This window comes from Pholcus phalangioides, unplaced genomic scaffold, assembly GCF_987345545.1.
Source record: "Pholcus phalangioides strain wild (caught in Gottingen) unplaced genomic scaffold, Ppha-v1.0 ptg000007l_1, whole genome shotgun sequence".
In the NCBI taxonomy this organism is placed as follows: Eukaryota; Metazoa; Arthropoda; class Arachnida; order Araneae; family Pholcidae; genus Pholcus; species Pholcus phalangioides.
This window is the reverse complement of record NW_028301600.1, coordinates 19,812,923-19,839,788: the sequence shown is the minus strand read 5'-3', so window position 1 is coordinate 19,839,788 and position 26,866 is coordinate 19,812,923. Positions and strand designations below refer to the sequence as shown.

At 35.5% G+C, this 26,866-nt stretch overlaps 1 protein-coding gene across 1 annotated transcript in view; it reads left to right on the top strand.

Moving 5' to 3' along the window:
- Positions 1-1,507: 1,507 nt before the first annotated feature.
- LOC149085033 (uncharacterized) overlaps positions 1,508-26,866 on the top strand; it is a 50,281-nt gene continuing 24,922 nt past the window's right edge. Inside the window, exons 1-2 of the mRNA XM_089232795.1 lie at positions 1,508-1,993; positions 24,606-24,807. Coding sequence (XP_089088921.1) covers positions 1,966-1,993; positions 24,606-24,807 — 230 coding nt within the window. The 5' untranslated portion in view covers positions 1,508-1,965. The remainder of the gene's footprint in view (positions 1,994-24,605; positions 24,808-26,866) is intronic.

The following is a 26,866-nucleotide window of genomic DNA, read 5'->3' as shown; positions in this document are numbered from 1 at the left end:
CAAGTACAGAAAAGGTTTATGCTAATCTAAGTTGTCGATAATGTAGATCAATTGCGAGCATAGATTGAGATGAAAAATTTTACCTACTCAAACATTTTTACTACTACCTCATAGATTTGTCCTCCGATACCATTTTTATATCATTCTGATGATTATCGTCCATTGATCGCCGTGTGTGAAATTTTCCGTTAAAGGGTGCAATTTTTCTTTCCGTTTTCACGTGTGTTAGACAGGTTCCGTTTAACCAAAGCCGCTTGAAAGTTAAGTAAACTTTTAATGCAGCTTTGCGTTTAACCCATTTGCATCATTCGAAAAAGTGGAAAATTGGTCCATATCTCACCAGTGTTTTCATTGTATAAAGTTAGAAATATTTCAAAATGATAAAAAGCGAAAAACAAAATGGCGTACCCAAAAAATTTATAATTTTACTTAGTTCAATGAAGATATGCATTGAAAATAATTTGAAAAATGAAATTTAATAGTTTCATACAGTATGATAGTACTATAGTGTTTTGTTCTTATGAATAAAAAACTATCGCGCATATCTGCGCTTTGGTGGTAATGACCAGGAAAATTCCGAGCATACATGCGCTTATGATGCAAATAGTTTAATGCAGGTTTTTAATGTGTATATTTTGGCAGAAATCATGGGACCACGAAATTTTTCCGTTGAGAGAGACGACAGGTTTAACCGCATTTCCTTTTTGTAATCATGGAGAAAAAAGTAAATCAGCAAGGTGTAAGGCCGCTTAGCAATGAAAAGCGCCCATTCGGCGTAAACAAGTTGAATAGGCTTGCAGAATAACAGGACCCAACGCCCCTCGCCGCGAGAAATGCAAGTCCCGGCATAAATCGCGAAGTGCGGCTTATACACGAAATTAAAATTTGAAAATTTATTTGATCGCAATTTATCATTCTTATCGGCGCCCCAACGCTCCTCGCCGCGAGAAATGCAAATCCCGACAGCAAATCGCCAAGTGCGGTTTATATGACGAAATTAAATCTTTAAATTCGACGGTGTCGGGATTTTGACTGCGGCCTTGCCCCCCCTTGCCATCAAAAGTCAGCAAACCCGAAACTCCCTCCCCCCACATCGATGCTGACGTAATACTTGAATGACCAATATCTCATATTTTTTTTAGTTACAACAACCGAGAAATTTTTCCATTCAATTAAAATTTAATTAGGTCTATCAAGTCTTCCTACGGACCACCTGGACCATCGCATAAGCGGAGATAGACTTAGAATTCTGGGGGCCACGATGATGATGTCAGTTCATATATACATTAGATCAGTCGACTCCAACTTCGACGCTGGGGGGCATTGCCCCCCCCCCCCCGTATATCCGCCCATGGGCCATCGTCGTGGTCCGCGGATCCTAGGTTGAGAAACGCTTTCTTCCAAGTTATCGTCTACTTTCCGTACATCCCACTAGATGGCATTACGCGAGGTAAAGAAAATACCTAATATGTACTTATATTTTAACCTGCATTGGATTTGGGGTGTTGGCATACTTTGGCTACATCGTGCGGGATAGTTCCATTTTTGACAGCGAAAGCTATTGCGGCACTTTATAACATCGTTTCATGCTACGAATTTGGTGCCGTTTTTTTCTTGCCCCCCCCCCCTCCCCGATCGTTCAAGGTAAATCAGAAGCCAATTGCAATTGCACCGTCCGTATTTACTAGATGGTAGACATTTTTTCAGACAAATTTAATCTTTGAATAATAATCGTACACATTCTATCGCTGCCTTTTTAAAACGAAAACAATTGTCAAGAGTCACTTGGCGTCGGGCTTTTCTGATCGCAGCTATCCTTTTTCAAGTTGAATCTTTGGTGGAATTCGCTTGGATTTGCCGGCACCGTAACATTCCAGCCAGACCTTTTCTTGCCGATTCTCTTCTTGGCTTTGCTTCTGCGTCCAGCGGCTAATACTACTGCGGCCTACTGCAAGTTTTGGAATTATGGCATCCGGTGGAAACGAATCTGATTGTAAGTTATTGTTATATGTATTTAAAAAAAAATATAATTAATTCTATACTATGTAATTTTTTGAGAATTTAAATGTCTATTGATTAACGAGAATTTCTGTTCCTAATATTTTATTTTTGTTTCTGATTTATCACGATTTGTTTTCGTGGGAAATCATAATTTTGTTGTGGGCTGAAAAATTATAATTTTATGTTTATCAAACAAATTATTTATTATTGAGAAATTAAGTAATTTGATTTCTCACTGAATGAATTATCATATTTTAATATTTTTGTTTCTCAAAAATGTTTTGTCGTGGAAAATCCTAATTTTGTTATTTTGTTATGGGCTTAAAAATCATAATTTTTTTATTATATGTTGAAAATGCATTTTATTATACGTAAAAAAATATTATTGAAAAAAATAATTTTAATGGCATTAAGAACCTAATTTATTAAGCATTAAAATCTATTAAGCATGTAATTTTATTAAGCATTAAAATCTATAATTTTATGAAAAAGCTCAATTTTATCTTATTTTTGATGCTGGGAAAATCATTTTATTTCAATCAGCTTATATTGAAAAATCATAATTTTATTGTAGTAATCTTTTGTACAGAAAAAATTATAATTTTATTATATGCTGTACTGTAAAAGCATTTTATTATATATACAAAACTATAATTTTATTATACGTTGAAGAGTATAATTTTATTAAACATCTAAAAGCATAATTTTATTAAACATCTAAAAGCATAATTTTATTAAACATCTAAAAGCATAATTTTATTAAACATCTAAAAGCATAATTTTATTAAACATCTAAAAGCATAATTTTATTAAACATCTAAAAGCATAATTTTATTAAACATCTAAAAGCATAATTTTATTAAACATCTAAAAGCATAATTTTATTATTTATCAAAGAACAAATCTAACATACATTTTAAAATATCTTATTTTTGATGCTTGGAAAAATCATAATTTTATCGTAGTATGATTTTTCAATATATATAATGAAATATAATGAAATTATGATTTTTCAAAATAAGCATAATTTCATTATAATAAAAAATTTCATCAAATCTTTGACACCTGGAAAATAATTTTTCCATACAGTCAACCCTCAATTTTACAAACTATGTTTTTGTGAACTAAAAAATCTGGTCCCAAATAATATACTATTCCTTTAAATGTCTTTCATATTTATGAACTTTCTATTTTATAAACTAGTTTTTCATGTCTACAGGTGCATAAAAACGAACGTCCACTGTATACTGAAGAATAATTTCATTAAAATAATTTGATTTTCCAATAGATTATATCTCATTTTCGATGCTTGGAAATAATTTTAATTCATTTTTGTGATGAAAAAAATAAATTTTACTGTTAATTCATTTCGGTGATGAAAAAAATTTTACCATTGACTTTCATCAAAAATCAAAAAAATTAAAAAAATTATTGCTCATATTTGCAACCCTCCATATTTTTGATCATGAATAATGATTCTAGTTTTTTTAATGGTTTCCTAGATTAAATGTTGTAATAACAAAAAAAAGTTTTCTCTCTCGAGATATATATTTACTTTTTTGCATTTCATATTTTTACTACAGTAAATGCAGGCGACTCATTTTAAAAAATTTCAAATTCACTTTCCAATATACCCAATATTACTACTACTTTCAAGTTCTGGCAACCTTTTTTATATTCCATAAACTATCTTATATTATGTAAATAAACATGTTTTTATTTTTTTAATTAGCTTGAGTTAAATTTTTGGGCCAATGTTATCCTTGTATGTGGGTAATTTTGGTCCAGTTCACTTTTTCCTACCTTAAAGCATTAAATGAAAAGCTAGGGTATTTCTTGAACCTGGACTTGAAATTTGTATTGATTGATTATCAACTTGTATTGATAATAAAAATAGCAATATTTACATTTTTTTAATTTTTACTTAACCTTATGCCTTACAAATTCAAATTACAATTGACCAAAAAAAAAAGTCTTTAAGCCTTGATTATTAGGAACCCATAATGACACATTTTGTCGATGTGACTAGCAAATGCTAGTTCTCCGGCAGCACTAAAAACCTTGGAATGGCCTGGTTTGCTAGAAAACACATCAAGTTTGCTTTTAATGGTGCTTCGAAGTATTTCAAAGTCATCTGGAGCTTGCCTTAGGTTTATTTCAACAGATCTAATTGCATCTGAACAGTTTTGAAAATGGTCGTTGCTGTAGTCTGCATAACTTCGACTTCTAGGCTAATGCTTGTATTTATACATAATTTTTCTAGTCTGGAAACATTTTGTTTTAAGACTGGATGTTTATCAATCATTAAAAATTTGGAGGAAAAAAAATGTCATTTAATTTGAAATTTATGGCTGTAACACTCAAAACTAAAAAAAAAAAAAAATTTTGGCCTATTTATCTTTGATAAAAAAAATCTGAATCATCTTAACAAATTTTTCTCAATTTCTCATTATGTATTCTTTTTTTTCAAAAATATCGGTTTTTTTCCCGACGTGCAATCTATTTAAAATTTATGTGAAAAAACATTTTATAATCATATTTGTAGTTGAACAGTTAAACCTGAAAAAATGTTCTACTTGGCGGTTTTGTCAGGGCCGCAACTAGGGGGGGGGGGGGGGAGGAGCAGCGCGGGTCTGGTGAACCGGGTGCCGAACCAAATGGGGCGTAAATTTAACCCTTTAACCCATGGTTTCCCAAACTTTTCATTCCATTGCCCCCTTCTTAAGAAATTTTTTACTCCTCATTGCCCCCAACTCAAGTGAACCCATAGGATTACATGTTAAATCCGTAGCTTCTATCGCCCCCCTGGATCATTCCATCGCCCACCACGGGGCGATATTGCCCACTTTGGGGAAACACTGCTTTAACCTCTTCAACATTACAAGGGGGCGCAAAAATGTGTGCTTATCCCGGCTGACAAAGCATCTAGTCACGACCCAGGGTTTTATTTTAATGGTTGAAATCAGGGCCGCGACTAGATGTTTGGGTCACCCGGGGCAAGTGCGCATTTTGGCGCCCCCTTGTAATGTCTAAGGAGAGGTTTCAGAATGAAATTTGCGCCCCCTCTGGTCCAGCGCCCGGGGCACCAGATCCGCCTGCTCCCTCCTAGTTGCGGCCGTGGTTGAAATGATTATAAATTTTTTCTGACTTTATTGGTTATGTTTGAAAGAGTCCTATAAATGTAGCTATGTGTGTGTAGTTTTGATACTGTTGCATCAAAGATACGGAATGCATCTTAAATTTAATTTTTAAGGGATCGAAATTATATTTCATGGACAGAAATGTTTTGTAGAGATCTATAAAAAAGTCTGAGCTATCTTTGCGAAAAAGTCTGATTCTCGCTCGTCTTAAAAATTAACAAACAGTGACATGCAGGGCCGTCTTAAGAGCATCATGGACCGCCGGGTCAAGTGATTTTTGTGAGGCTCTTCCTGGTAAATTTTAGAAAATTTCAACCGGATCATATTTTTGTAAGGCCCCTTTATCTCTTGAGGCCCCCGGGCCGTGCCCGGGTGGGCCCATGCGTTGAGACGGCACTAGTGACATGTTTAGCTTCCAAATTGGAAAAAGTTAAAATTTTTATTGCACTGAGAATTTTTAAAATGCATAAATTTATCGCAAATGCATCAATTCAGGCATGGCCGTAGCCATAAATTTAATAAATACATTTTGGAGGGAGAACTACTGCCGTCTTCACGAATCGGGCCACTCGGACACCTTAAGTGCAGAGGGGCCTTGTTGTATTTCGATATGGTCAAGATTTTCGAGATTAAGTATATAAATTAGTAAATAGGCATTTATAGTCAGGTGGGGGCCTCAGAAGAATCATTCTGCCCCGGGAGGGGGGCACGATGCTCTTAAAACGGTCGTGGAGACGACTGGTTTTTCAGGGGAGAAGAACCAAAGTGTGAACAATACAGTCATACCTCGGCTAACGAAGCTAGTCGACGCTCGTTATAACGACCCCACATTATAGCGACCATTCCATTACAACGACCGGTAGGATAAGTCCCAAATGTTTTCATTGAACGTCTATCATATATGTTTTACTTCCGATATAATCACCCTAACAATATAACGTCCGTTTTCGACGGGACGAAGGGGTCGTTATATCGAGTGTCGACTGTAATTCGTTTCGCAATCGGATTGGAAAAAGAATTTGAAGGAAGATGCGATACCGAAGATATTTTCATTTTACACCAGTGTTTCTCAACCTTTCTGAACCCAAGGACCATTAAAGTATCTGAATAAATTCAACGGACCCCCGAACTTCCAGCATGAGCAGTGTGACCGTATCTCTAGTAAACAGTTGCGCATATAAATTCCGGTATGTTCCGTATTTTACGTGGCATTCCTGTATTTTTGGGCGTTCCGACTTTATATAATAGTCCCGTTTTTTTCAACGAAGCTTAGTTGTTAAGAAGACACCAACAAATAAGGCAAATACACGAAAAATCCTGAAAAAATGATTTTTTGTATGTTTACCTTATTCGTTGGTGTCTTAATATTCTTGGGCAAAGTTGATAATCTCTTCGAAGCTTATTTGAATTTGTAATCTTTAGTAACTGCAAGTCCCAGTTGCCATTCATTTCCCGGACGATTCTGCCATATTTAAGATCCCATTTGTTCTTATTTTCTCAGTGAGATACATATAGTTACCATGACGAATTCTTTCTTTTCATGAAATTCATTTTTGTTCACTTCGATTTGCAGCAGCCGTTTACTCCCCACTCCCCTTCTATTTTGCGCTACTTTTCAAATTTGTCATAAATTGGTTTTGTTAGCTACAATTAGTCATATCCCTAATTTAGGATCACAATTTTCAGTATTTTTCTCGATGATACAGTCAAACTTCATTAATTCGAAGTCCAAAGTCACTGAAAAACGCTCGAATTTTCAAAAATTCTAATTATACAATTAATCTGCCCTGGATCTGAAAAATGACTATACAAATCGCAACTGAATCATCACAACATTCACATAGGAAAGTAATCAGTTGTTAAAATTTTATCATCAGTTACGAAACTGTTTCCCCAATTTTAATCATTTATAATTATAATAATTCTGTGCTCAGATGGCAAAATGTCATAAGTCACTTTTCTAAAAAAAAATTGAGTTCGCATTCCGGAGTCTCGTTCGTCAAAATTTTGAAAGTTGGCAAAATTTCGTCTTTCTCTTTTTTCAGTTTATGAGGAAACAACGGAGGCAAATTTTAATAAGTCAAAAAACCATATTATCGCATTTTGGCAAAATATTGTTTACAAATTTTGAAAAAGTGACATGAAATTTGGCTATTTGAGCACAGAATTGATCTTAACTGCTACATCATTCTACTATTCTAAAATCAGCATCACTGCGGAATTTCTTGACCATGCTCAAAGCCTGATTTTCGGAAACAGTTCATGATCATCAGTTACGAAACTGTTTTCTAAATTTTTCCTATCATTCTTATGCTATCAAGGAAGTATACTTTTATTGACGTATTATAGTCTGAATTTTTTTCGATACCATCCATACTCTTAATGACAAAAAACATTCAGATTTTGAATGATACACCTTGATCTCCCCCACCCATAGGTTGAAAAAAATAATCGGTGCTTAGTAGTACACATTCTCGATGCACTCCAATCACCTGAATAATGTTAAAATGTGTATTAAATTATCTCGAAGAAAGAGTAAAGAAAAACCAGAATTTTTTCAATCTTTTTATTTGTCTTCAAAGATTTGTTTTTTAACAACTTGGTCGAGAAAAGCAGTCTGACTTGTAGAATTTTTCCAAACTGAATTTTCTCATGCAAAAATCATGATTTTTTTCCCCAACTTTCAATTTTTTTTCGAATGTTTTGGATAATTCAATTAAACAAGAAATTTTTAACTATATATATAAATCAGATAGAAAACTCAAGGGAGTTCGTAAGAGTTCGAATGGTAAAAAATTCGAATTAATCATGTTCTGTATAAGGTTACCCCAGATATAAAGGTCAAATTTTTTTATTTGAACCCACAAAGATATACCAATATCAATTTAACAAAGCAGAATGTTTTGTATTGTTCTCTGCCGAGTCCCCGGCCGACTAAATGTTCTGCGGTAAAAATCCCCTAAAATGGGTAAAAATACCCCTGCGGTAAAAATAGTGTTTCCTGCACTCTTAAAATCCTTCCAGATTGTTCTGCGACGCAGATTTCAGCATATTCTGTTTTGGGAGAGAGATGCAACAGTTGAATAATTTTTCATTTAGTTAGAATTTAATTATCAAATCTCGTATTGGGGGACCACGTGTGTCATCGTCATGGACCACAGGTTGAGAAACGCTGTTTTACCCTATTTATACCACCCAATCGGATTCTTAGGTGTCCTCTTATGTGACGTGGGGGGGGGGGGGGGGTCAGCTCATTTCCGTATCTCATACATTGAGATGGAAACGATAAGAACCGTTCGGTTTGGGGCTTAGTCGATAGGTCTTGCACTAAGAACATTAGTTTAGGCTTTTTTTTTCTTTTAGCTTAATCTTTCATTGCATATGGAATGGTTCTTAAAGCTTTCTGAAAGAGAAATAGAAGTGTTTTTGGAAAGTGAATCTGAGTACGGACATAAATTAATCATGCTCGAGTGACAGTAATTCTTATGATGTTAGTGTGAAAAATTCAGCTCATAACGCTGTTTAGTGATATGAGTGCATGCATCTATGTCCAGGGACGTACGGGGATCGACCTTCGAAGCTAGGCCAAAGTAATTTCTTCTAGAGAATTTACCAATTTTCAAAAGAATTTAAATTACCAGAGATATTGATGAAAATAGCGTAAAGCAGGGCTGGACCAGGCGCCATGTCTCTACGGCAACTAAAAAATTGGCATTGGTGCCTAAAATTTTCTTTGTAATTACTAAATTGCAGGCTGAGAGCAGCACAAAATCTTTGGAATTTTTGATTTTCCAGCTCTAGAGTGAAGGTTTTTTTTTTTTAAATTTGTTTTCGTTTACAATAATATTCAAAAATATTGTAATTTCTGATTATCTTTTAGTGGGAGGGAGCACAAGCCCCTTGTGCCCTGCGTATGCCTTTGTTCATGCCAACTAAAACTTTTGTTAGCCAAATCCGTATTCGTTAACTATAGCGTGAAAAAAATCATCGTTAGCCAAGGTATCACTGTACAGGGTGAGACACATTTTCCCGTGCCGCATTTTACTAGCGAACTGTGGATCCTAGAGGAATACTTCCAATCAGAAAAAGTACTCAAATAACGCGTATACCTCAGATACGTCATTCGTGTTGCTGTCGTGCTGTGTTGCAAGGGGTTGTAAATAAATAAATAAAATAACTTTTTATATGGACACCCTACCCTGTCCTCAGACCCAGTTAGAAAGCCCTGTTTCTCCTGAGGCCAACAAAACAATTCCACTTTTCTAAGTACAGGACTCACTGAGATATTTGAATTTAAAAATCTGGGAACGAACAGCATAAACGAGGGAAAGAAGCGTTTTCCGTTAGGAGATGCTCTTTCCTAACTTTTCTCAGATTTTTGAATTTAAATATCTCAGTTAATATACTTCCCGTATATTTTTCATATAAAAGTAGTCGCCAATTTTTCAATATGTATTTTCAATTTTAGTCTCTAAACTTTTAGAGCAGCATCCAGATGGTAACTCTGGAATATTTCTCACCCTCCTTAATAATTTATTTTTTTAAGGAAGCGTCCCCCCCTCCCGATAATTCATGAATGTACAATCCAATGTAAAGGAGAGGTTTTCTTGTGTCAGAGCCTCTGGACTCTTGATATGTGCTCATACTCAAATCAGCATGGTGCTAATCGTTGATGCAGCTTAGATGAGGTGTTAAATTGGACAGTCAAAAATAAGTACAAAAGTCGAACATAATCATCTAAAACAGGTTATTAGCAACAGGTTGGAGGTGCTTGTTATATAGCATGATCTTGTTTGACACAAATTAGAATTTCCCAATATTTATCTTCCAAAAATGTCACTTTATATTGCAGATAATGCGCGCAGCATCAGAGGAAACATAATTCTGTGGTGAATGTCGAACACAATGCGCTATTTATGTACTTCAAACAAACCATCTAGCAAACTCAACTCAGGTATGATCCGTGTCCCTAAAGGTACGGCTACATACTCGCGCTATGCAAGCATATGTTAGAAGTACTATTTAACATTTGTTAAAAATTTGTTGCGACCCATTTGATCATCCATGGCCAAATCTTTATTTTATCCGATCTCTCATGTCTCGTTCGAAAGTTGGTCACCTTAGTATCAATGTGTGTTCTATGTTATATCCTGTATCGGTGATATCCTATAAATCTGGTCTTAACAAATCCCAGATCGCAACGGCCCTTAAATAATTTGTATCGGTGACTAAAATTTTCCATACGCGATTGGGGTAAATTGAACTCACAAACTTTTTATTTCATGACAGCGTATCTTCCTACGTGGGAAGTCGTCATAAGTCTCAATATAGTCGAAAAAACATTATTTTTGACCATTTTTTCTTGAGAAAAATCCATGCTTAGCTCATAAGCAGTTTGGCTGAGGCTTAGATTAATTTGCGATTTGTCATGCCCTGCTGTAAACAGTCGAAGCTCAACCCGGACATACATAAGTCTAAAACACTTCCGACGACACTGAGCGCCCCCCCCCCCCCGATACACATAATAGGCGAGTTTTGTCGCTATATAACATTTATTAGACTAAATAAAATGAGAATGACTAGTGTCATCAGATAGCCTTTAGTCACTCGCATTACATTTGACCAAACTGGTAAAGCCCGAACCCCTATTACACACTCCGCACAAGAGAGTGAAAGAAGTTGTTTTTTTGCCGTTTTTGTGAAAAGAACTGCGAGTCCAATCAAGGCGAGACAGATATTGAGCGATAGCTTATAAAGTCTTCCGTTTTTACAATAAAGTTAAATCCCACAGAGGAATTGGAAACAATTTGACTGAAATTTTGCTGGGAAAACTTCATACTGTCGAAGTATTTTGCTAGCAATTGCAAGTAAAAATAGGCGAAATGCATATGTCCGGATAGACCTCCTTAACACCTTTCAGCGGCAATCCCGAGATATCTCGTCAAACTTGATCTGCTTTATTGCAGCAACCCCGAAATATTTCGTTTTCTAAAAACGCGTTGAAGGTATTTTTTAACGAAAAACACGTTTTCCATCCCGCCCCAACCAATCAACTGCTAGTGGGGTGGAGTTGGTTCTTGTTCAAGGTTAGATAAGAGAAAAAGAGATTGCGTGCTTTTCCCCTTTCTTTTAGCACAATAAAGAAATACACACTCATTATAAATAATACAAAAAGGTTTCTTTTTCTATTCTTATGCAAAGCCACACACGTCATGGTAGGTGTTTTTGTATCATAGTTAACGCATGGGCTTACTCGGTCCTCACAAAGGCCCGAAATGGAACCAGTTGAAATTTTCCAGAATTCGTTTGGTAGGGCCTCAGAAAAATCACTTGGCCCGGGGCCTATGATGTTTTTAAGACGGCTCTAGATTGGCTTGATTTTGGGAGCGACGAGAACAAAACAATGTTGAAGGGGGGCGATGTGGAACAAAAAGTTTGGGAAACTGGTATAGATTCTTTCAATAGACTCTAAAAACATCTCTCGCCATTTTTTAAAATAATCCTTAACAAGCAAAACCTATTAATTATGTATACGTTCCTATTTTCAAAATAGACGAAGTACGAGTAGTTTTCGTCCCATCGAGTCGTCATACCTATTTTTAAGAACAAGACCAATCGATAAATATCACCAGACTAGTATTTTTCTCATCCATTTCACTTCTCGTCGGTAATGCATTTGATCGAAATCAAAATTCGACAGCTATTGTTGAAAAACGACCGATCCATAAAATCGCTTGCAATGCTGAAATGTACAAATCAATCAGCGATGAAATTTGCGATTATTCATTTCTAAACAATTTTTCGTTTCTGTAATATTCTTCTATTTATTTGTTTTAAAAAAATTCCTACTATATATTTTAGGTTCATTGAACATTATCGATATGATTATATCGTAGACTCATTGATTTTATTTTCAAGTTCTACATGAGTGATACGCCATTTATATCTTCGCATTTTTGAAATGGATGTTTTTGAGAGTTGTTAACAGTTTTGTTATTCAACAAAAGTAAAACTACTCTGAAAAATAAAACTCGATATAGCCTCCAGTTTAAAAATTAGCATAACCTTAGAAAATGTTTGGTATTTCGTGTCATCCTAAAATATTGCGTGTAGGTTTTATTTTGTTTTTTTTTTATTAAAATTTATTTTCAATTAAGAATATTCTTGTTGGGCGTAGTACGTAGACGGATCCCTGCTGAGTGATTGAGACAACACTTTATAGTTTGTCGGAACCAGACACGGTCGTTTGATGTGCATCCTTTACCGCCAGGGTCTAATGCACTAGAAAACCTTCAAATGATATACGATGTCAGCGTGAGATCGATCGATATGTGGCTCTAGCTCTCTGTCTGGCCTCCTACGAATTTTCTTGGATAAAAACTTAGATCAGAGAAAAATGAATGAAGAGACCTATTCCGAGCTTTCTATCTCGTTACATGAGATGACTGGAATGTTTCGGTTTTTATTAAGGAGCTCGTTAACAAAATGGTAGTTTTTTTTTTTTGAAGCAAATGTTTCTCTTGATTTTTTTTTTTTTTTTTTTTTTTTTTTTTTTATTAGAGCATTAACTGCGTGTTAAGCACGTCTTTCCAATTAGTGAATTTGGATCGCATCCGAAAGGGTCAGCGAGGGCAATGACTGATTCTTGAAATGTCATACACTTGATTCTGAAAGACGTTGGTATAACACACAATATCAACCTTATTTTCTTTTTCTAATCGATTTTATGGGTTTTATCTTTAATGGTAAGGTAGTCTAATCTTGAATAACTTCGTAGTCTCCAGTTATAATGGATAATCGAAAGATTTAAATCTTCACTATAAATTTAATAAACGTCTCATTCAGGAAGTTGATTTTTGTTAATGGATATAGCCAGTGGCGGATTACCGCACAGGCGCATGAGGCGCCGGCAGAGCGGGGGGCCTCCAAATAGTTGTGTGCTTCATCCTACATATGAATTTACATGCGCATCAACAAATCTCTTGAACTAAGTACAGTATCTGCTCTACCTTTTTTTTTTTTTAACCGCAATTTTTTTTTTTTTTAATGTATACTGTACCTATAAGAGTTATGGAAGAAAAACGGGAACTGAAAGAAAAGAATTTACAAGACGCAGCTCTCAAGGGCCAGTTCTTCCCCGACAAAGAAAAAAGAGACATTGTAAAGCGATCATTCAGGGAGGGTCATTTTCAAACAGTATTTCCCTAAGGGCACAAGCAGGAGGAGGGGTGAGAACAGCAGGTCCTAATGTCTGTCCGAAATGAAAATTGGAGTGAAGGCATAAACAGATGTCTCATTCCACAGTATGAAATGCTTTTATGGGCGCCGATAATACGACAGCTTTGGTGTAAGCTTTTGTATACAGTATAATGGATGGCAAGATGGCTATCGGCAAGCAGAGACATCCACAGGAAGAGACACTCGTACTAATTAAAATGAATGTAGTAGAGCTCTTATTGTGATTTTATCTCCCACTTGTTTGAATGAAATACTATAAGCTGGTTCAAACAACATATACATTTGCAATCTATGACTGGAATCATACGACCATATGACAAAAAAAAAGTGGGGTTTGAAATGAATGCTGAATGACATGCATTCTGAATCACGTGATTTTTCTGTTTCTCTTTTAACACTCCCTCCCCGGCTGAAAAAAATCAAGGGGGTTTCTTTTCCTTCTTTCTAAAAAAAAAGAGCTACATTTTTGGATTGGTCAAGGAGGCTTGGGTAGACAACATCTTTGTGTCAGACCGAAAAGTGTTTATTGTTAATGTAATTGTAATGTGTGTTATTGTAATGAAAAAAATTTCCATGCCGATCCTCAAGATTTCCTTTAGGATATAGATTGCAGAGTCTTCAAAAATAACGGTAAGCAAAACTAAAAATATATAAATTATCTGATAAATTTTTATTTGAGCATTTCAACTACAGTAGTCTCTCGAGAATTCGATCGTGCTCTAATCCAGCACGTCCAGTAGTCCAGGATATTTAGGTGGTGTGGTGTCACTTTTCTCCTGATGCCCTAACCCCTTAACACGTTCTAATATTTCTTAATTGCTGATCAAGTCCTGACTATGTCTTTGCACGAAATTTCATATATTATTTCAATGGGTTTCTTCAAAGTTAATCCAGCAATTTCGGTAAAATCTGGCACACCGTGGTCTAATACGTACCGGATTAGCGAGAGTCTACTGCAGGGGTCTTCAACCTTTGAGGCATAGCAGGCCATATTGAAACATTTTATAAAGTACGCGGGCCACAATGTTATACTGTGGCATTTTTCGTTATTAAACGAAACGGGGGGGGGCATAATATAGAAGATTTTTATTCACTCTGAATACAAATAATACAAAGGCAAAGGCCACAACAGGCAGAGTGCCCAACGAGGTGGCTGAAAGAGAAAATAATAATAATTAATATAATAATAGTAAAAATAAAATAGAATAAACAAATAAAAAATAATAATTTCTAAAAAATTTTTTTTAAATAATTTCTTTCATTGACAATAATTTTAATTCATTATGAAATAATTTCTTTCATTAAATTTTATTCATTCTGACCTAATTTCTTCCATTAAAAATATAATTCTTATATTTACTCTGATATAATTTCTTCCCTCTATTGAAGAAATGTTTTTCTATTAAATATTATCAGTATCTTTATATCAAATCAAATATATTATATTTGAGATATTATCAAATCTTTATTAATCAGTAATATTAAATTACTAAAACTATGACGGATCTCCATTTTTGCCGTGTGGCTGAAGGCACCAGGGCGGACATCTTAGATTACTAAAAATATGATGCAGAATTTTACTGTGACTTTTTTTTTAATGGGAGTGTGATTATTTTTCATCTAGTACCAGAGAATATCATTATATTTCCTTATCTTATTTTTGTGTTTATGGTTTTGGTGATGCAAAAATTAAAAAAAAGTTATGATTTTCATAATACTGTTCATTTTAGTGAACCATCTCGTTCTTATTAGGGCCAAAAGGGTGCAGTGGTGGATAAACGCAAATTTGTGGGTGGGGGCGGTGGTTGTGACAATGTGTTCAATTTTTCAGGACGGTTCTGATTTTTTTTGGAAAAAATTCTGAATTTTCCCCCTTTTTTAAGCAAATTTATTTTCTTGGTTTGTTATTCAGTCAAAAACGTAGAAAATATTTTTTTTTTCCATTTAATTTTTCTGCTCTCGGGGGGGGGGGGGGTGACAGCCCCTACCTTTAATCCGCCCCTGATAGGGGGCCTCCAGATCAGGTTGCGCCTGGGGCCTCCCAAAATCATGATCCGCCACTGGATATAGCAAGTAAAATTATTTTTAAATCGTAATTTTTAGGTGGTGGGAAAAACTGTTATAAAGAAAATAAATTATTTTTCATAAAAGTTTTTATAACGTAAATTTTGTATTTCTCTGTCCATATGAGCTTACGATGTATGGTTATATCTACGAGCTCTTAAGGCTCATGATTCAAGTAAAATTTAGCACGAATATAGATATCGTTATTTCTTCCGATTGTAACATTACAATTGAATTACAGAATGATCAATGTTTCGTATCGCTTCTATCAAGAACCTTTTCGTTTAGGCCGGCTCGTACCATCTCTCACCCTCTGTTCCAGGATGGACAGCTCTTTCATTAGGAGACGTATTAAGAATGCAAAATTCATAATATCGGGCATAATGCAAATGTTTATACACTTGATGAATACCACGTATTTTTATTTGTAAAAAACCCTAAAACGCTACGATGTCTTAGATCACTGTCTTTCATCATTGTGTTGATTTTTTTTCCTCCACTGTGATTCAGGGCCGCAACTCGGAAGGAGCAGGCAGGTCTAGTTTCCCGGGCTCAGGCAACACCCCTATAGATAAGACTTATCTATAGGGGGTGTTGGCTCAGGACCAGAGGGGGGGGGGCGTGAATTTCACAGCGTTATTCCTCCTTCAACATTACAAGGGAGCACCAAAATGCGTGCTTGCCCTGGCTGACGAAGCATCTAGTTGCGGTCCTGCTGCGATTCCTTAAAATGCGAAAAATGTTCGATTTGATCATCTGCCAAAAAGTTCATGAGAGAAGCAGTAAAGGAAGCTTTTCTGTCTCCAATATTCATCTCATTTTTATTTCTAAAAATGATCAATCGTTATGGCGCCCGTATTTTTTTTTTCTTCAAACCACTGCGCACGTGTTTTACTGTGAGAAAAATGTTTACAGAACAAACACTATACACTTTGCACTGCGATGGAAAGATTTCGGACTGTTTGGCTATCGTGAATAAGAGGTAAAACTCAACATTTCGCTTATACGAGTGACGAGCATCTTTAGGAGGCAGTAGTCAAGTGATACGAAGTCGAAGCCTTATTTACATACAGTAAAATAAAACAACGACCACTAACGGGACCGTGAAAGTGTAGCCGTTTTATTTCTGGCAAAAAAAAAAATTTCGATTTATGTAATATGCAAAATGATAATCCGTTCTGTAATTGATTACGATAATTATATAGTTGATTTTTTTTCAATTTTATTGTCATTATTATTGTTACAAAACATAAATAAAAAAAAAAATCCATCAAGGGATCCTATAGGATCCATACTGGTGGACACACAAATTTCATAAGGGTAGTCATTTTCAATAGTTGAATCACATATATAATTTATGTATTATACATCCATTCAAATTAAAAGCCAACGAGAGAAAAAAAGAATTGTAAACACAGAAACAAAGAAAGGGGGACGAAAACAGTAGGTAATATATATAAACAAATAGGTTGATATATATATATAATGTCATGATTTGCAGATATTGATATTTATTAGTGAATCTGGTGTATGCAATGAAATTAGTGTGTAATCATGATTAGGAAAAACAATAAAAATAATATTTTATTAGGTAGGATGACCGGAGGGAATATAAATGTATGAATTATCGTAAATATATTATCTATATAGAGCTCAAAAATTGTGTGTATATACGTATATATATGCGCACACATATCTAAATACTGGGATTTCCAAAATGGCCTTCGATGTTGTTTATGGTAAATAGGTAATTGTTGAGCCTTCTCTTCCTTTTAACAGAGGAAAAGATATAGAACTGAGGACGTTGTTTGAGAGAGAGAGATGGTTATAAAATTTTGAAATGAGAAGTCAAATTGTTTTTCTTTACGGTTTTATGTATCACAGAGGAATTTGTAGGGTATTACTGAACCTGGTTAATGATCTCGATGTATTTAAAGGTAGGCAAATCTGATTTTTTTTTTCAAGGAGAATTATAGATTTATAAAAGAACAAATATCTCAGTAGAAGTATATTTAAATGATGAAAAAGTTCATGTGTAGGGGTTGTGTAATCTCTAGTAATAGATCTAATTATTCTCTTTTGTATTTGCGCAGTAGGGTGAATCGTACTAATCACTGCCCCAGATAGCGAGGCCATACAATAAATGTGAGTGAAAAAACGAATAGTAAAATGATAGTAGGAAAGAAAGGTTTATTTTGTCTTTGTTGTGATAAAATTTGTAGAGACTGAAACGTTTTGACTAAATATACTTCACTTGTGATTTCCATTTAAAATTTTTGTCAATTTAGACACCGAGATATTTGATGGTGGATGTTTGCACTAATGGTGAGCAGGTATAGTGAGTTGGGAAGGCAGTTATGGAAAACGAGGTGGTAGTTAGAATCTCCGTATTATCCTGCAGAGAGAAATTCATATATTTTGTTTTAGATGTGTTAATTTTGAAGGTCATTTGCCAAAAACCATTCACGAACTCTAATTAAATCATGATTGGGTTAGACAGTAAGTGGCGGTCTGTTGATGAATATAAAAGTACTGTGTCATCGGCGAATGTGATTATTTTGCCATTTAAACTGAGGTTACAAAAGTCATTGATAAATATTGTGAAAATTAGAGGTCCCAGAGTTCCCTGAGGAATGCCCCTTTTGGTTATTGGACTACTCACTTTTCCCACATTTGACTGAGTTCTATTAGTAAAGTAAGATTTTTGAAAGGATTATATGCGTTTCCTCTAATTCCGTGTGTTTGCTTATTTGTGTGATTTATTATCGTGTTGCTTATTTGAGAAAAATTGATTGGCGTTTAAAAAGAGAAAAGTCTGTCCCTGATGATGGTCTCCAGGATTTTGATAGCAGTGCTAAGGACCGTCACCGGTCTGTAATTATTTAAATCATTATTATCGCCTGTTTTATAGATAGGGGTTATTACATTTTTGAGTGAGTATGGAAAAATCCCATTTTCTAAGCAATTATTAGCAAATTCAGAAAAAATTTGGAGAACACCATCCATTACATCAACTCTGGCCATATCACTATATTGCAATTTACTGACATTAATGGTTTTGAAGTATAGTGTGATTAAATAAAAATCAAATGCTAGTCCAGAGTGATCAATTTTGAATTCATAGTTTTGGAAAATGGATGACAGATCGGTGAAGCTAGATTATATGATGACAAATCACAGTGTTTCTGATTGTATTAGAATCTATGATTATATTGACACTTTAATATTATAATAATTGATTGAGGGCCGCAACTAGAAAGAATCAGGGGGATCTGATCAGGCGCCGGACCACGGAGAGGGGGCCGCGAATTTCACCCTTTAAATTCTCCTTCAATATTGCAAGGCGGCGCCAAAATGTGTGTTTGCCCCGACTGACCAAGCATTTATTTGTAGCTCTGTTAATCGATCTGCAGTATAACGTTATTTTGGCATTCGTTGAATTCATAAAATTTAGGTTTGCAGTGCTAAGGTAGCTTACACAACAGAAACGACTTGATGAGCAAAACTGATATGGACCAAAAGACGGTGTACCAGCAACCCCCGAATTGTTATTTATTCCCACCCATGATCAACTAGAACAGTGTTTCCCAAAGTGGGCAATATCGCCTCCTGGTGGGCGATGGAATGGTGCACGGAGCCGATAGAAGTTAGATTTAACATAGAATCCTATGGGTTCACTTGAGTGGGGAGCGATGAGAAAAAATTTCTGAAGAAGGGGGCGATGGAATAAAAAGTTCCACCAAAACTAGACCAGCTGTTCTTAACCTTTTTTGGCTCGCGGAGCCCTTTGTGGTCTATAATTTGTATGGTAGAACCCCGTAGGCTCATTTTTTATTTATTCATCAGATTGATTTATTTTTATTATTTAAAAATATTAATTTTTTTCAAATTTACTGTTTTTTATTTCTCTCGAGCGGCCGGAGCACCGGTTGAGAACCACTGAACTAGACCATATATATATATATATATATGCTTTACCCATGACTCACGGAGCCATCTGTAAATTTAATCTAATTTTGTAAGAATGAGCCAAGTGGCACATTCTCAGATCACATCAGCGACCCGCAGCACATTTAGAGATCACTTTAGTAAGATTGGCCGCGTTCCGGATCGCTTAAGTGGCCCGCGCATGCCTCCAAGGGTGGTGCTAACAGGGCTCCAGCCCTGGGCCGGGGAAAATTCTCACTACTTTTTGTCTTTTCACACTATAAATTCCAAAAAAGGGCCCGTGAAAATTCTATCCGGGACCCCGAAAGATCCCAGACTAGGGGCCCTGCTGTAGGATATGAGCCATTGACCCCGTGGGGCATAACAAATAGATCACTTAAGTGGCTCTTTTTCTCCTCTACTGCCTTGAAAATTATTTTTTTCATAGCCATATGCGTATTTTTTTTTCTGACTTCATGTCCAAAGTGGCCGTTGTTCAGAAATCGTTCGGAGGTTACCTGTAATGTTAAGTCTATGGGACGCGTTCGGCTCCAACAAAATGTGACCGTTGTTTGGATGTGGCCGTTACCGTTAGAGGAGGTTTTACTGTACATGTGTAGTATGCTACATATATATAGACTTTCGTCGTTGGCTTCACCTCACTTGCTCATCGCCACGAAAGCCTAATATTTTAGGCTATACGCTTTCTTTAAATTAATATGCAATAGTGCAATCTGCCTACTGAGTTGTGTGATAAATAAATAAATAAAAATATATATATAGTTTGGTTCTTCTGGTTAAAAACCCGATAAGTTTTTAGAACTTAAATAAGCTAAATACACACACACAAGAAATTTTGTAAGAAAATTCAAGCCGGTGGGCCACTTTGAAGAAAGGGCATCCAACAGTGTGGCGGGAGTCATAACCATTGACAGAAAACAATAGGTCATATAGCCCACGAGTGAACATTTTTTCTTCACTGGTGGGCCAAATAAACCCCATCAGTTAACGTGGTAAAAAAAGGCTTCGATGAATAATTATATTCCGAACCATTTGTAACTTGCAGTCTCAACCATCCTTAATGTGCAAAAAAATGAACGGAACATTATGTTTCAACAAACTTAAATTTTAAACTTGGTAATTACGAAAATTCTTGTCTAAAATATAGCTCATGTTAATGCGATGACGAAATTTAATCTTAAAAATTTGGACCATGTCGTACTTTTTTTAGTTGCTAGGTGAATAAAATGTTTGCTTCACTATAATTGGAATGAGAAAAACGTTCGCAAAATAACGTTTTTTTCACAAATTCTGGATAACATGAATATTTTTCATGTCGTTAATTTGAAGAAATTATATTTATGTATGAAATTATGCTTAAAAAAACATTTTGAAGGATCAAACGGAATTCAGTAAATATATTGGAATCTAAATGTGTGTAATCTCGGAAAAATTTGATTATATCTATTTTATGAATTGATTCAACAGTTACCGCGTAATTAACGCCACCAACACCACTTTCGACAGGTCTGGATGTGAATCCCGACGAGACGCATGGAAATACATAACCGGTCATGCTCATAAAACGATCGTAGCGTGACAAAAAGATGATATACGAAAGCTTTAAAAATAATCTTTTATGCATCCTTTTTGTATTTTTACCTCATCGGAAAGCAACGGCATATATCACAGGATTCGGTTGTAATAATTTCCAGCGCATTGATGGAAAAGAAATGAATAACCTACATTTGCCCGTTTTGTGTGTTTGGTTTCAATGGTGCACTCCATCCTAACGAGAAAGCATTTGCGTGATGTGTATTTATTTCTTTTTGCCGAAGATACTATACTAAATACTGTAGTTTGTTCCACTTCCCGGCGCGTGGCCGTTTGTGCGCAGAGCGTTTCCAGGCGATTCTCAGACACACCCAAATACCGCATTGTACGGCTCCTTTCTGTCTGAGTGTCGATAAAGCTGGCGGAACGGCACGTGGGAGTTCGGACGAATATTGTATATGTGTATACACGCACGCATGTCTGCTCACAAATTTTCTCAAGGTGTAATTGCAATAATGAAGTACACGAATACAATGAATGTTTGAAATAATTAATTAATTAGAAAAAGTATCGAACTTTCATCGCAGCTGTATGTTTCAAATCCGAAATTGTCCAAAAAATTGCTCTTTTTTTTTTATGAGAGTTGGAATTGAGAAATAAAAGTCATGGCCCAGGATCAATCTTAGTATTTTTGTTTCACACTATAAAATTATTAAAAAGGTCCATTGTGGGAAAATCCGGATCTGGGAGCCTGCCAAATGTCCCAGTTGTGGGAGTCCTCCTCAATCTGTTTTTGACTGATGATGCATGTGCACAACGCTGTTTAAATTTTTGCCCCTAGTAATTTTCACACGTAAGAGCCATTTGCCTTTACCATTGGGGAGGGGGGGTCTGTCCAGACATTTTTCATAGGGTCCCATTTTTGTGAAAATGATTCATAATTTTGTGGGAAGCAAAACAATTTAGTTAATTTTGTAGGAAAGAAATTAAATTAAAAATTAAGTTTTTTTAATTTTCGTATTTTGTGAAGGGACCCTTTTTGAGATTCAAAATTTTGTGACAGGTCAAAAATAACGGACCTGAATTTCTAGATAGACTCCTGATTGTATACAGTGAAATTTTCATGTGCTGATCATTTTTCATATGAAAATAGTACTCTCACATGGACATAATATAGCCTAGGTTAACCCTTTCACATACAGGCTTTTGGCAACAAATTTGGATGATCTATATTTGAAGTATGTGAGATAAATCTCAAAACACTGGTTTTCTTGTTTGCATGTTAGGAATTGAAGAAAGTAAAATTTATTTAGTATATTTATTTCTCACCCTCCCCTACATGCTCTTTCTCACTCGTATATAGGATTGTAAAAAGATGCATTATTGTATGGGGGGGGGGATACTAAACACATTCAGATAGAAAAAATGGAGAAGAAAGACTTGTGTTCATAGGGTTACAATGAAGTTTCCATGCGAAAAGAAATAAAAAAAGAAAAAGGTTGGAATGAATTTCTTCCATTTGCGTATAATATCTATTGTATAAAATCTCTCATCCCTGATTGTTAAAAGGTTAAATCATATTTTATCTATAACAATGAATCCATTTAACAATTTTCTCTGGTCCTTTGAAAATTGTTTTATAGATTTCAAAATGTTACTTTTTTTCAAAAAATAGTTATTGTGTAAAACATTTTTTTTTGTTTTTGTTATATATGTTAATGCCAAAGCCCGAAAGTGGCCAGCCCAGTTGACCCAGCCAATGTCCGAAATTCAGACTTTCGCCACTCCCTATATATCAACCCTTATGATTCGGGGTCATCGCCACGTTGCCGTATTTTTTGTGATAATTATGACTATTTATAAAGTCATTGCTAAGCATAATTATTATGGTTAGCTATGGCAACCTTAATGATCAAAGGAATCGGAATATTGATATCTTAGTGATCCATATATAGGGATGCATAGGAATCGACATATAGGGGCTAGGCAAAGCCCAAATTTTTGGGCATTGGCCGAGCCAACTGGGAACTTCACGCGTAGCTCTTCTCTGCATCCCTTCAACCAAGACTGTGTCCCTCTGTAGGTATGGTCTCCAAAACCTTACAGCATACTCTAGTCCAGGACGAACTAAGCCATGGAAAAGCGGAAGAATGACTTCAGGAGATCACGAAGAGACCTTTTCTGAGAACTGTTTGACCTTTTTGATGTTTATTTAAATTTATTTTTAGCTGAGATACTATTAGACTGCACATGTATCTATGCAAACATTCTCCAGCGGAAAACCTGAAGCCAGCTACACATATTCAGGTTTATCTGCAGAGGTATGCCTAAACAGATATGTCAAATGAAGAAACCAATCTAGTCAGGTCTCCTGTTTAGTTAACAAAAAACTGCCCAGGTGTATCGGATGGCCCTTGCATACATTCAAGATTACCTGCACAGCATAGGCAGAGATCAACTTGGAAGTCTGGGGAGGGGGGCACGATGTTGTCAATTCTTATATACATTAGCTCAGTCGACTTCACCTTTGACACTGATACCATGCCCCCCGTATCTCTGCTCATGGTGCACAGGTACAGCAACCTTAACAAATTTATGCATGTCAGGAAGCTCTCAAGTGCATACGTAATTAGAATGATTTGATGCCAGATACAAGTCAGACTTTACCAACAGCTTAAAAAGGGCTGTTACAGACCGTTGTATGTAGCCTATATGTGTGTGGAAGGTATTTAAAAGTATCTGAGGTGTGTGTTGTGTTCAAAGTGATGCCATCTATCTTCCAAATATGAAGCAAAAGTGCAGATATATGAAGTACAGTGATTCAACCAAAATAGTTTGTGTTGGTTGTTTTGCTTTTGGCTCTCTGTGGAGAAACTTTTTAAATGGGAGGACAGCTGGCATTTGTGGCTTAAAAGTGAAACACCCAATCGGGCATCATGAGGGTCTTTCTGATGCTAGATAAGGTTTTGAGAAGGATGTTTTTGAATGGACAGTCAAGAAAATTCATGTAGAGCGAGTAAGTGTGTAGAAAAATTTGTAAAGCCTAGAGTCTACTACCACTTAATTGTACGTGCACCTCAAACACATTCCTCTATGAAATTTCTAATGAATTGGTGAATGCTGGAACATATTCATGTTGTCAGAATTGTGTGCTTGTTTTGTGGTGTTCTTTCTGGGGTCATCTGTCTTCCATATTTTGAAGTAAAGGTAATACATCTTTAAATTTCATGTTCTATTAGTATCATGTTGTAGGTCTGCCTGCTCCCTGCGAATAGATTTTTTTAAATGCTAGCTGGTATCCCATTTTTTTAAGAGAATAGGTGCCAAATGCCAAAATTCTGATTAGGAAAGCAATAATTGCTCCTGCTTTCACTTCCCAAGGCTATGCCCCTGCTAAAAAACATTTTAACATTTCTTATTCTCATTACATTCTTATGGATGCAGTATGATCTTACAGGTCTTTGTGAACTGAAGTTAAAATCAAAACTTAGTTTAAATGTTTCATGCAAGTGTTTAAAACTAATTCTCATGATTACACACTGCAATATAGGTCAAACAGTTTTAAGAGTAAATACTATTAATTTACTCCAACACATATTCAATGATTGTTTCACATTCAGAATATTATTTTTTTGCATTTTAATTTTCACTTTGGTTACATTTATTTTCAAATCTTTTTAGTGGTACTGGTTACTGGAGCATCAGGTTATATTGCCTCGCACATTGTCAAGTTGTTGCTAGAAGAAGGCTACAGAGTACGTGGAACAGTTCGAAGTTTGGAAAATGAATCTAAGGTGAAACCTCTGAAAGAATTATGTCCAGATGCACGTTATCCTCTGGAACTTGTTGAAGCTGATCTTCTAAAAGAAGATTCATGGAAAGAGTATGTTTTGCTTCTGTTCAGTCATGTCATTTAGAATGTATTGTTCTTAATGTTTAAAATATTTTATCATTTGAATCGGTTGTTTTTTAAAAATACATTCTATGCAAAATTTAAAATGGGTTTAATCATATTTTTCTCACCATTTGCCATTCAGATTATATTTGATGGCTTCTTTTTAAAAATGTTTTTAGTTCATTTTTTAGAAATGTATGTAAAATATAGATTGAGAAATAAATACACCAGCTGTTGTATATGCTTGGATAATATAGAAGCTACTTATTATACACGGTAGGCCAAAAGTCCTTTACAAATTAAAAAAATGAATATACAGTAGTAACTGATTGTCATATGAGAGGGCGAGTTTGCATTAAAATTCTTTTCATGGCCAAGAAAGTTTTTTGAGAACAAATTGGTATTGGTTGGTTATTGAGATAATAATTGATGCTTGGTTGATAATAATTGGATTGGTTGCATGATTGAAGATGATGGCCGATCAGTATTACTTATGTTTTTGAAATGTTAATATAAATACCTTGTTTTGCTAGTGGAGGCCCGTAGACTACTTCCGTTGGTGCCAATAAAATATTATTCTATTCATCACACACATACAATAGGCCTTGTTAACATGTTGGGGGAAACCTAGCCAGTTCCCTTTATATTGTTATTTTTGGTGTTGCCATTGTGAAATATAACTTGAATTGTTTTTCCATTTGTATATGTAAATTGCCAACAGTGATGTAATATATGTTTGTTTGAGGTGGAAGGATCTCGTGGAACATATGAGTAAAAACTATATTTCATCGTGTATAAATACTGTTTGCTGAGAGAGATGCATTGCATATTTCATCCCACTCCACTTGTCTCCTGTTTGACATGCAGCAAAGCCTAATTGGCCATTGGCTGTAAAGAGGTTTCTCGATTTACGTTTAACTAGTATGTTTAACTCTGTCTCTCTTCAGGTCTGGACTTTTATTATTGAAATGAAACTGATCCTTTTATTGTAACATTGTTTCAGTATTCATGAATTGATTCACAAGGAAAGGATCCCAAGGTGACATCTTCAAAAAATTTTTGAAAAATTACCACTGATTCTATTCATTTAACTATGCACAAAAATATAAAAAGTGAAATTATTATGGGTTATTGAAAAAAAGTAAATATTTTGAACACCAATAAGAGGCCAAGAATGAATTAAAAATCCTGCAACCCTGGAGTGTTTGAGTGACATTGTTCAAACACATGATGAAGTGCAGCACAGATGAAGAAAGAGGAAAAAAAGAGAAATAACTAGTTTCTAGAGCAGAGAAGCTGGAGAAAAGAAAGTGAAAAGAAGTTTTTGTGGAGACACCACCACCACCAAGAAGCGCAAGAGGCAATGAGTAGTTCACTGTTATTTTTAATAACATTTTTCTGGCTTCAATAATTGCATTCCGTTGCTAATTTTTTTTGTGTTTCCGGGTGAGATGAATGTACTTAAATTTTTTCATAATTTTTGGAAAAAAACAATTTTTGGGTGTGGTAGCCCAGGTCTATAAGATACTCGCCTTAAGTACCAAAGGATGTTTAGAGGTGACAGTTTGATACCCAGTTAGTCCTTTTCAGAAACTTTCCTGATGCAGGGGTACATCGGAAACAGCGACATGACCACAGAAAAAGATTGCTTCAGCAGGGCATCCCACACTGAGGGGTTAGCGCACTAACCTCTCAGTAAGTATAAAAAGGAGCTGCTGTGTGTGTTTGGAATTGACAATAAATTGTAGGTCCCAGTCTAATTGGCCCTCGTGTGCAGACAATGACTGTGGTGTGATAAAAAAGATCAAATTCATAATTTTTTAAGGATGACACCTTGTCAAGGGCGTAGCGGGGGGGGGGGGACTTGGGGGTCTGATCCCCCTCGAAATGTGAGAAAAAGACAGAAAAAAGGGAAAAAGATGGCCAAATCTATTGTTCTATCAGTTTCTTGCCCCCCCACCCCCCTGAACAAAATTTCTGGCTACGCCCCTGCACCTTATGACCCTTTCCTTGTAAGATGTACCTGTGGGGAATAAATGATTGATTT